Raw genomic sequence first — 12319 nt, forward strand, 5'->3', positions numbered from 1 at the left:
CCTGAAAATAAGAAAGTCTTGCAATGTGCTCGCTAACGTCATATTATATCTAAGCAGAACAACATCACAAAGCTTTCCTATTCTCAGAAAGTCGATTTTAAATCCAGTGTAACCAGTGAGTCCAAATGACCAGCAGGTGGCACTGTCTACTGTACTTGTGGCAAGTACCAAAGTAGGTGGCTGGCCCATCACATTGTGGGTGTATGAAGCAGACAGTGAACAGTGGAGACCTACCTGAAACCATTGGGATACATCTGGCTTTTGGTTTCCATTTTAATCTCTCCAGGTGACTGCAGCAGTACCACATCCTCACAGCTGGACGCAATGTAAAGGTTTTGGTTGGAGCTGGCGTCATTTGTGGGAAACCCGCCTGTAACACAGTAACATAGTAAGTTAGGTCGAAAAAAGACACATGTCCATCAAGTTCAACCTTTTAACTCTATTTTAACCTGTTTAACTGCTAGTTGATCCAGAGGAAGGCAAAAAAAACCCATCTGAAGCCTCTCCAATTTTCGGACTAGTCCCTGTATCAACTTGTACTATGAGCTATCTCCCATATCCCTGTATTCCCTCACTTGCTAAACACCATCCAACCCCTTCTTAATCTAATGTATCAGCCTGTACCACTGATTCAGGGAGGGAATTCCACATCTTCACAGCTCTTACTGTAAAAAACCCCTTCTGAACATATTGAGGCAGAACCTCTTTTCTTCTAATTGGAATGGGCGACCTTGTGTCAGCTGGAAAGTCCTACTGGTAAATAAAGCATTAGAGAGATTATTATATGATCCCCTTATATATTTATACATAGTTATCATATCACCCCTTAAGCACCTCTTCTCCAGCGTGAACATCCCCAATTTGGCCAGTCTTTCCTCATAGCTAAGATTTTCAATACCTTTTACCAGCTTAGTTGCCCTTCTCTGTACCCTCTCTAATACAATAATGTCCTGTTTGAGTGATGGAGACCAAAACTGTGCGGCATATTCTAGATGGGGCCTTACCAGCGCTCTATATAGTGAAGGATGACCCCCTCCTCCCATAAATCTCTGCTCCTTTCAATACAGCTCAAGAGTAGACCTTATATACTATTATATAGATGATTTCTAACAGGTTTCTTATTATGGATAGCCATTAGTTACCAACCGTGTAACAATGGCAAAGTCAGATTTCCATGTTAAAGGAAGGAAGAATGAAAATACATTCTCTCAACGCAGCTTTTATCCAGCTATATAAAGCTTTATAACAGAAGAAGTATTATAACATATAAAAACTAATACCTTGAATAATGTCCCTGCCTGCTGTTTCTTCCGGCTCTATATTTCCCATCGGATGGGGTTTCGGGTCACCAAGGTTTGAATGGATTTGTCCTTTTGAGAGAAGACATAACTAAAATATTCATGGAAGCAACCTCATATTCCTGTAATGATAAGTTTCATCCCAGGAATATTTTTGCCTGTGCCTGGTCTTAAAGGAGAACTAAAGCCTAACTAAAGAAGTAGCTAGAAATGTTGTACATTATGTTTTGGGGCTTCTGTACCAGCCCAAGGCTACCACAGCCCTTTAGCAGTAAAGATCTGTGTCTCCAAAGATGCCCCAGTAGCTCCCCATCTTCTTTTCTGCTGATTCACTGCACATGCTCTGTGCTGCTGTCACTTACTGAGCTTAGGGAGCCACTCACAATATACAGTACACATAGAATAGAAATGTCACAATATAAGGCTGATTAGTAATTAATACACATAATTACTACATGGCAGCACAGAAACCAGTGCAATTAGCATCAGAATTTAATAATCAGCAAACCTGTAGCATCAGCTTATATTACAGGGGAAGCTCGTTTTCTGCTGGATAATTAGTGACAAGCCCTAAGCTTAGCTTCTCAACAGCCAATCAGAGCCCACTGAGCATGTGAGTGTCACAGACACTTTCCAAGATGGTGACCCCCTGTGACAAGTTTGAAGTCCTGGATCATTGCTGCTATTGACAAGCTGAAACTTTAGCCTCGTGCAATAAGTTCACTATATAAAATGTGACATTTTTAGCCATATTCATTTTAGGGTTTAGTTCACCTTTAATCTCCCCAACTGATACTCACTTCTTGCATCACCTGGCATTTCCCTAGTCACAAATACAGCAGAGTAGGGCTGTTCCCAGAGATAGGTCCATGGTGCCCTTTGGTCTAAGATTAATTTTGAAAGCAAACTAGCACCACAGTTAGAATCACCTGAGCACTTTTAATGACTACCCCTCCACAGTCCACACTAGTGATGAGCGAATTTATTCGGCAGCCATGGATTTGCGGCAAAATTCCTAATCGCCATGTGCAAATTCTTTGGCAAAACTGCGGCAAAAACTCCCAGCAGAAAAATTTGCAGAGAAAAAGCCCATTGACTTTAAGTCATAAGAAAAAATGCCCATTCATTTGGAGCAAGAAAAATTGTTGCACGCTTGACTTCAATGCGTTTTGCAAAGTTTAGCTAATGTTTTTGCAGTTTCGCCAATTTTGTGGCGAAGTGAAAAGGGACAATTTCACTCATCACTACTCAACACAGCAATTAATTATATTAGAGGTCTTATTTGTAACTATGATAATATTGTACCTGTATCACTCATTATTTGTCGAATCCAGTCGATAAAGGGGGACACCTTAGTATAGATCCCAGGCTTGGAGTTTTCCTTGCAGTTGACGCCCCAACTGGCAATGCCAAAAATTGTGTAGATGCCTTTTTTTTCCGACAGACAAACCAATGGACTGCCAGACTGCTCCTGAATCATAAAATAAGAGAATTTGCATTTCTGTTACACATTCTCATTGATACATGTATGACCAGCTCTACTATGTATGTGTATGTGTATATATATATATATATATATATATATATATATATATATATATATATATATATATATATATATATATATATATATATATATATATATATATGTATATATATACAATTCCAACGTTTATGATGCACTAATCCCAATGTATATCAGAGTCAAGGGTGCTGATCCCAATAGCAGTGAGTAATTCCGCTTCTTAGTTATATTGGTCCAACCAGATCGCACTCCATATTTAAAACATAGCTTTTATTAGCTTGTTAAAAATGTATCAAAAAATGGCATTCTGGGCAACTAATATTATTTTGTGTATATTTTTTCTTTATAAGTACTTTTGTATTTTTAAAAAAAAAATTTTTTTTTCTTTTTTGCCATTTCATCTGTCAACTTTTGCTTTTCATTTTGGCATAATTTGCTCAAACAACTACAATTATCAGATATAGTGAAAAATGCCCATGTAATTTGCTGTTACTGATATATTTCTTTTCTTTGGTAACTATGGACTTTGCATAGTAACGGGAGGGTGGAGATATGTGGTGACTGACGTGCAGATCCGGCCTCCAGGTGAGGAAGCATCATCACAGTTACTTACCACGTATGCCCCGCCTAACGAGGAAGCAGAAAGTGTGTGCAATGGAGTCCTACACGCTACTACACGATACATACGCTTGAGAAAGGGAACGGGATGTGTCCCGAACGTCGCGTGAGTGTGGATGGATATAGCGTTTATGCTGGACTTTTAACAGATAAGTGTCTTGATACAAATGACGCTGCTACTATGTTGTGAAGAATGCCATTTTTTGATACATTTTAACAAGCTAATAAAAGCTATGTTTTAAATATGGAGTGCGATCTGGTTGGACCAATATATATATATATATATATATATATATATATATATATATATATATATATATATATATATATATATATATATATATATATATATATATATATATATATATATATATATATATATATATCTGATTCATCATCTGTTCATGGTGAAGTTTGCAGGACAGACAAATATCCCTTTGCCAGATCTTCCTGGAAATACCCAGCCCCTTGGAAACATGCGGCAATCCAGAAGGGTAACCGAAACGCGTCAGGGATCTGATGTTTTTAACAAAGTTGGAATAAAAATTACCTTTTAACCTATATGGATGGAAACGGAGTCCTCGTCTTTTTGAAAATTGATCGTCACTCACCTATAGCTACGGGCTTGGGGCGATGCACCCAAGCCACCCGTTGGATCTGGTGAGTTCCTTTGGACGATTTACCCTTAATACTTTTTAAGGCACCGTAAACATAGGAGCAGGACCCGGGTCACTATCACTTACTGGTGAGCTGTTCACATGCGAACGGAATAATTGGCCGCCAATATATGTGTTAATGGGCACTTAGTAGGGATGCACCGAATCCACTTTTTTGGATTCGGCCGAACCCCCGAATCCTTCACGAAGGATTCGGCCGAATACCGAACCGAATACGAACCCTAATTTGCATATGCAAATTAGGGGTGGGAAGGGGAAAACATTTTTTACTTCCTTGTTTTCTGACAAAAAGTCACGCAATTTCCCTCCCTGCCCCTAATTTGCATATGCAAATTCGGATTCGGATTCGGTTCGGCCGGGCAGAAGGATTCGGCCGAATCCTGCTGAAAAAGGCCGAATCCTGGCCGAATCCAGAACCGAATCCTGGATTCGGTGCATCCCTAGCACTTAGAAGCAATAGTCTTTTTGCACACTGAATCTCAGTGCCCATTTAAGCGGTATTTGTCAAGAAATATTCATAGTGTTTGGTACCAAAATTAGTAGATATTTTGTATTTATCCACATAGAGAACCAGAGAAGCCTTATTTTATTTATAGTAAATTGTTTAGTACTGCAACATAATAGAGTAATAGATATTAGGGGATAGTTACATCATAGAAGGCAGGGTATAAGTGCAAAAAAACAGAAGCAATCTGGAACTTTTGCACTTTCATCTTGTCTTCCATGCTTGTGAATTGGCTACCAAATCGCCAATCACAACCCTAATTTGGTATCTCCAGGAACTTTTTTCATGCTTGTGTTGCTCCCCAACTATTTTTACATTTGAATGTGGCTCAATGATAAAATAGGTTGGGGACCCCTGGTGGACAGTGGAAGAATGAAGGCATCCCAACTCCTAACCTTTATCTATCTTGTACGTTAAGGACATGCAAGTTCAACAGCAGCAATGGACACTCTGGACCTTGCACCAGATTTTTTTTTATCCAAAAAGTACAAGAGAAAAGGCTTGTGGCCAGGTCAGCGTGTCTCTTGGGTTGAAGCCCACAAAGTATGGTTGACTCCCATCTTTCTTTCTCTGCCTGGCACAGAGTCATTGTACTTCCTTTGAAGAATCCTCTCTGATTAAAGCTGATTTTAACCTATTCGTGAAAATGAGCCATGGCAGGGTATCTCCTACACTTAAGTTACCTTAAAGGAGAACTAAACCCTATAAATGAATGTGGCAAAAAATGCCATATTTTATATGCCGAACTTATTGTACCAGCCTAAAGTTTGAGCTTGTCAATAGCAGCAATGATCCAGGACTTCAAACTTGTCACAGGGGGTCACCATCTTGGAAAGTGTCTGTGACACTCACATGCTCAGTGGGCTCTGATTGGCTGTTGAGAAGCTAGCTTAGGGCTCGTCACTAATTATCCAGCAGAAATGAGCTTCCCTGGCTGTAATATAAGCTGATGCTACAGGTTTGCTGATTATTAAATTCTGATGCTAATTGCACTGGTTTCTGTGCTGCCACGTAGTAATTATGTGTATTAATTACTAAAAATGTGACATTTCTATTCTATGTGTACTGTATATTGTGAGTGGGTCCCTAAACTCAGTAAGTAACAGCAGCAACGAACATGAAAATAAGATGGGGAGCTACTGGGACATCTTTGGAGACACAGATCTTTACTGTTAAAGGGTTGTGGTTGCCTTGGGCTGGTATAGAAGCCTCAACATTTCTAGCCTACTTCTTTATGTAGGAAAACATGTAGAAACCTTTCACACATCCTCCCTAAGCAGAAGAACATCAGAGCAGCCTCTTCTTTCTCCTGACAACTTCCTTGACCACTTGCTGGTCAGAATGGTCAGAAAACTGACCGGCAGGTGGGGCTGTTGTAACAAAAATCGTTAATATGAACAGTACATGTATCCTTTAATATCTTGGAATAGAAAAATAAATAAATAATGAATGTACATTTGCAAAAGTTCTTGGAATAGCCCCCTGGTCAATTTTACATTCACTTGTTTTTAAGCTATACTTATCCTTTAAGAATACAGCCAAAAAAATATGCATCCGGTGCATTCGAAGAATTGTGAGACTCATATGCCAAATACAAGAACAATGTACTGATGAGTTTTATTGTACCAAGGAAAGGAATGACTCACTGAGCAGGAATCATTGTCCTGTCCGGTTCCTATCCCAGCACATAGCATCCTATCCGTGATGCCCCCTGGATTTTGTATATAGTGAGCACTGCAAGCATCATCCGTAAGGATGGGGACTTCACGCTGCTGAAGCTTTGTTGACTTTTCTGCCTCTGAAATATACAAAAATGCAGATTATAATAGAATATGTTTTGTTATTTTATCATATCACAGTCATTTAGCCTTTCATCCTTTATACATTGGAGTTCTCCGTTATTGGGAGAATCATTCTGCTAGAGACAAAAAATTCACCAAACCACTCAATATAATTATATTTATTTACATCTTAGGCCTCTTCGTTAAAGGTATAGCTTATAGACTGATCATGAATATTGATAGAGTGGAGATATATAGGGGCAAATTCACTAACAGGCGAAAATTTGCCAGCGATGGCTTCGCGCACATCGCAACACTTCGCCAAGCATAAATTCGCCTGGACAACGCTAATTCACCAAGATCTGAACTTGCGCACAGGGTACCGAACGCTGGCGAAATTACGCCAGCGAAATTAGCAGTCCGAAGTTACGCTAGCGTTGGCTAATTAGCATACGGCGTGCAGTTAAAGTACAATGGCCGTATATTCTGCAGCAAATACATTACACTACACAAGTCCAGGGAACCTTAATAAAATTATATAGAGTTGTTATAATGCCCTACACATATACACAGTATAGTTTAGGTGCCATATGTTAGCAAATGTAGGGGGGAAGGAGGATACCCGAAAAAAAAAATTTACAATCTTTTTCAGTCTATCACCCTTTTAAGGGCTGGGACACACTGGGCGATTTGGGGAGATTTAGTCGCCTGGCGACTAATCGCCCGCGACTTTTCTCCCCGAATGCCTCCCCTCGCTCTGCCGCCTGGCTAAAATGAAAAATCGCCTGCGCTAATCACACGCGGCGATTCGTTTTCGAAGTCGCCCGAAGTTGCCTCACGAGGAAACTTCGGGCGACTTCGGAAAAAGAATCGCCGCGTGTGATTAGCGCAGGCGATTTTTCATTTTAGCCAGGCGCAGAGCGAGGGGAGGCATTCGGGGAAGATTGGTCGTGGAAAGTCGCGGCGATTAGTCGCCAGGCGACTAAATCTCCCCAAATCGCCCAGAGTGTCCCAGCCCTAAATAGGAAAAAACGCCAGTGTTTTTTGGGACTTAGAAAAATGTTAAACTTTTTTTTGAGGAACTCCCATCTACTCTATTTCATTTCGCATGGTCGGAGGTGGCGAAGGCAAGTCTGGTGATAGAGGTAAGGGTCAGTAAAATCAAAAACTTAGTAATTTGCGTAGTAATGCTCTTTCGCCAGACCGTTAATTCGCCTGGCGTTAGAGTTCGAAGTTGCGCCAGGGTCTATCTCCTTGGCGAATTAAGCCAGCTACCGTTGGTAAATTGGCGAAGTGCCGAAATGACATCACGCTGTCGAATTTTCGCCAGCGTTAGCCACTTCATCCTTTAGTGAATTTGCCCCATAGTGTCAATGTAGCTGCAGTGAAAACAGTGGGGAAACCCTCCCATTAAGTAGTTATTATACCATAAGGTGGAACATTCTGATTATAGTTCTTTCTTTCTATATCATCCATACCTTGTAACTATTATATTCATTGAGACGGGAATGCCTTACCTTTCCCGCGAAGACTCCATCCGGAGACAACACAGAGGCTGGCAGGTGCCAACTCGCTGGTTTTGCCAGGGAGGCATATAGGGAATATGTCACTGTTGAACTGAAGGCTTTCATCCAGCTCCACTAAAGCAATGTCAAAGTCATTTGTTTGGCTGCTGAAACTGGGGTGAGGGATAATCTGCTTCACTAAACCTTTCTAAAACAAAAGGAAATGTCAGGCCTCGTTAGCTCTGAAGTTAATAAAACAACAAATCACAGGTGGTTAACCCATTATTGCCATAAAGAGGAACATCTGAAAATCAAATGTATTTCTCTCATTGACAGTAACAACACAAATAAAGCTCAAATGGGGGACTTAAGCTGGCCATAGACGCAAAGATCCGATCGTACGAATCAACGTATGATCGGACTATCCCATCTCCCGACCCTCCACTAACCATTCAGATCAAAGTCTTACCATTCCGCTCAAATAAAGAACAGATCAGCCGATGTTTTGCCCCTGACAGCAATCGTACGATACTTATGTCTGACAAAGCTGGTGACAGTCTCCCTCGGAAAATCGTACGATCGGCAATACACGCAGAGATATTATCGGCAGGCGACAGAAATGTTCTAACCTGTCCGATCGACCAAACGACTGATCTCCAAAAGGTCCGAAAAGTCCACGATTCGTACGATCGGGTCGTTGCGTCTATGGCCAGCTTAAAGGAGGACAGGCATATGGCTGTATATAACTTAAAAACCATTGAGCATTTGCAGTGTGAATTCCAATTTTTCATTATGCAAATATAATCACACATTTGGTTTATAACCCCTTAAATGTTGTTATTAGATAAACATAAATAAAAAATAAAAACTGAAGATAAAACAGACGTTAGGAAGTAAGATATGTCCATGGCTGTTTCTCAAAAATACTATTTTGTTCAAAAACTCAGGTTGACACAGATAAAAGCTGGACATACTGTGAAGCAGAGGAGAGGAGACAAAGTAATGATCCACACCTGATTGTGTCCAGGCCGCAAGAGATCATGTATCCCAGGATCCACCAGCCACACATCACTGAACTTTCTTAAAAAGAAGGAAAAGTACTGAATACTTAATGGGGCTCATTCAGCATATATTTGGCAAACATGCAGTTACCTATGGCCAGGGCCCGATTTCAGAGGTGGGAGCCCATAGGCCACACGTCTCCAGTGCTTCTCAGCAAGTGGCTGTGCCGCATGCCACCCCTAATAACTTGCCACCCTAGGTCTCGCCCCAAATCCAGGCTTGCCTATGGCCCTATGTTTTGAACTTTGCACCTTGCCCTAAAAGTTGGTGCCTATAGTAGTAGTGGGATAATAGACTCAGTAAAGAGACTGTGGCTGTGGGATAGAAAGTATTGTAGGGAGAGATGGTGCCTATAGTAACAGTGGGATAATAGTCTCTGGGAAGGGAGTGTGACTGTGGGATAGCAGGTATAGTAGGGAGAGATGATGTCTATAGTAACAGTGGATAATAGTCTCTGGGAAGGGAGTGTGACTGTGGGATAGCAGGTATAGTAGGGAGAGATGGTGCCTATAGTAACAGTGGATAATAGTCTCTGGGAAGGGAGTGTGACTGTGGGATAGCAGGTATAGTAGGGAGAGATGGTGTCTATAATAACATTGGGATAATAGTCTCTGGGAAGGGAGTGTGACTGTAGGATAGCAGGTATAGTAGGGAGAGATGGTGCCTATAGTAACAGTGGGATAATAGTCTCTGGGAAGGGAGTGTGACTGTGGGATAGCAGGTACTGTATAGTAGGGAGAGATGGTGCCTATAGTAACAGTGGATAATAGTCTCTGGGAAGGGAGTGTGACTGTGGGATAGCAGGTATAGTAGGGAGAGATGGTGCCTATAGTAACAGTGGGATAATAGTCTCTGGGAAGGGAGTGTGACTGTGGGATAGCAGGTATAGTAGGGAGAGATGGTGTCTATAGTAACAGTGGGATAATAGTCTCTGGAAGGGAGTGTGACTGTGGGATAGCAGGTATAGTAGGGAGAGATGGTGTCTATAGTAACAGTGGGATAATAGTCTCTGGGAAGGGAGTGTGACTGTGGGATAGCAGGTATAGTAGGGAGAGATGGTGTCTATAATAACAGTGGGATAATAGTCTCTGGGAAGGGAGTGTGACTGTGGGATAGCAGGTATAGTAGAGAGAGATGGTGTCTATAGTAACAGTGGGATAATAGTCTCTGGGAAGGGAGTGTGACTGTGGGATAGCAGGTATAGTAGGGAGAGATGGTGCCTATAGTAACAGTGGGATAATAGTCTCTGGGAAGGGAGTGTGACTGTGGGATAGTAGGTATAGTAGGGAGAGATGGTGCCTATAGTAACAGTGGGATAATAGTTTCTGGGAAGGGAGTGTGACTGTGGGATAGCAGGTATAGTAGGGAGAGATGGTGTCTATAGTAACAGTGGGATAATAGTCTCTGGGAAGGGAGTTGACTGGGATAGCAGGTATAGTAGGGAGAGATGGTGTCTATAGTAACAGTGAGATACTCGTCTCTGGGAAGGGAAAGTGGTTGTGGGATAGCAGGTATAGTAGGGAGAGATGGTGCCTATAGTAACAGTGAGATACTAGTCTCTGGGAAGGGAGTGTGACTGTGGGATAACAGGTATAGTAGGGAGAGATGGTGCCTATAGTAACAGTGGGATAATAGTCTCTAGGAAGGGAGTGTGACTGTGGGATAGCAGATATAGTAGGGAGAGATGTTGCCTATAGTAACAGTGGATAATAGTCTCTGGGAAGGGAAAGTGGTTGTGGGATAGCAGGTATAGTAGGGAGAGAATTTTATTAAATATTAAACAATTACAAAAGAAATACAATTACATTTCAATCAGATCAGAAGTAAGCAATAAATCAATAATACATCAAAAAGGAAAATAAACATTCCTGCAAAGCATAATGTTTCCGACAGATTTCTCAGTTTCCACACCATTTTCCCTCCCTGCACCCATCAGCCCATAAACAAGATTTAACATTCTGGTTATGTTCATATAATGCATATCAGGAGCCATATTTATGTTTCTTATTTAAGACTTGTCTAAACTTTTGCCTCCTGATATTTTCACCTGAATCCTTATACCGGTCTCATGGCTCTCAATCCCTCCTTCTTCCTCCTCCTCCTCAAGGGACTCCCAATCTGCCTCCTGGGATTCAGAAATCTCTTCCCTCTTACTCTTTTCCTACTGGAAATAACGGAAGGGAGACTTTTCCTTTTCTCAGTGCTTCCTCTATTCTCGCCTCTTCTTCCTCTGCTAATTCCCCCCATGATTTCCCCCCTGGCAAAACAAACCTATTTTCAGTTTTAATGGTAATTACACCAGGGCACTTATTCTCTTTAACTTTCTTCTTTGATTTGCTGCCCCACCACTTTCCACTCATCCCTTCCTCTCCCCTTCTCATGGGACATCAGTACCTTTGTCTTTTTATTCCCTTCACACTTCCCTGCGTCACTCTTCCTTCCATCTTTCTCAGCCTCCTTCCCTCTCACCTCTGTTTGGGGCCCTCTAGCTGTTTCTCTTACCCCTTCTGCTCTCTCCTCCCTCCTTGTCTCAGTCTGTGGCAGGTTCTCCCCTGGCATTGGGGTGCTCATCTCCTGTGCCAAATTGGGACAAGCTCGCTGAATGTTGCGCCAGGCTTCGGGGCATGATCTATAAGCATGGCCTGACTTCATGCACAGGTTACACTTTATTGCCTGGACACATTCTTTGCTCGGGTGCCCAGTCTCCCCACACAAAGCACATTTCTGTACATTACATTTCATGGCATAATGCCTGTTGGACCCACATTTATAGCATAGTCTGGGCTGACCCACATAGAAGCAGACACCCCTTGTTTTCCCAATGAAAAACGAATTTGGGAGATGACTCTGAACATTGTGCTCTACATGCAGTTTAACTTGGACTTTATATCCCCCCGTCCAGAAACCCTCCTCATCAAACAGTCGCACCAGGGGGGATAAGACAGAGCACTGGCGCCTGAGCATATGAGGACGTCCTGCTCATCTACCGTCTCATTCTTCATCATTATAGTCACTACTTTAGTTTCAGGTTTGGAAGACAGGTATTACCCTAAACCCCTCCCACTCCTTGGCCTCTTTCTTCAGATGATACCTCCTCCAGAATTCCTCTAACCCTTGGGATAATTTAAAACTGACGTCAAATTCAATATCTGTGACACTTGTTAGAGCATAAATATCTTGTGGGGTGAAATCCAACAACTGTTTAATTATGTTTCTGGCAACAAACCTGCGCCCCGGGAAATACTCTCTCTCATTCTCCCACTTCATTTTAACTACATTTATTTCTCTTATCAATCATCAATCTGAACATCAGAGTCATCTTTCGTCTCACGTGCGAAGAACCTCCTC

The 12319-nt window shown here is 41.7% G+C and overlaps 1 protein-coding gene across 1 annotated transcript in view; it reads right to left on the reverse strand.

The window, feature by feature from the left end:
* Positions 1–12319, reverse strand: part of ovch2.S (ovochymase 2 (gene/pseudogene) S homeolog) — a 115145-nt gene that overhangs the window by 4264 nt on the left and 98562 nt on the right. The window contains 3 exon segments of the mRNA NM_001088427.1: positions 235–370; positions 1281–1370; positions 2604–2769. Coding sequence (NP_001081896.1) covers positions 235–370; positions 1281–1370; positions 2604–2769 — 392 coding nt within the window.

The sequence above is a fragment of the Xenopus laevis genome, chromosome 4S, assembly GCF_017654675.1.
Source record: "Xenopus laevis strain J_2021 chromosome 4S, Xenopus_laevis_v10.1, whole genome shotgun sequence".
In the NCBI taxonomy this organism is placed as follows: Eukaryota; Metazoa; Chordata; class Amphibia; order Anura; family Pipidae; genus Xenopus; species Xenopus laevis.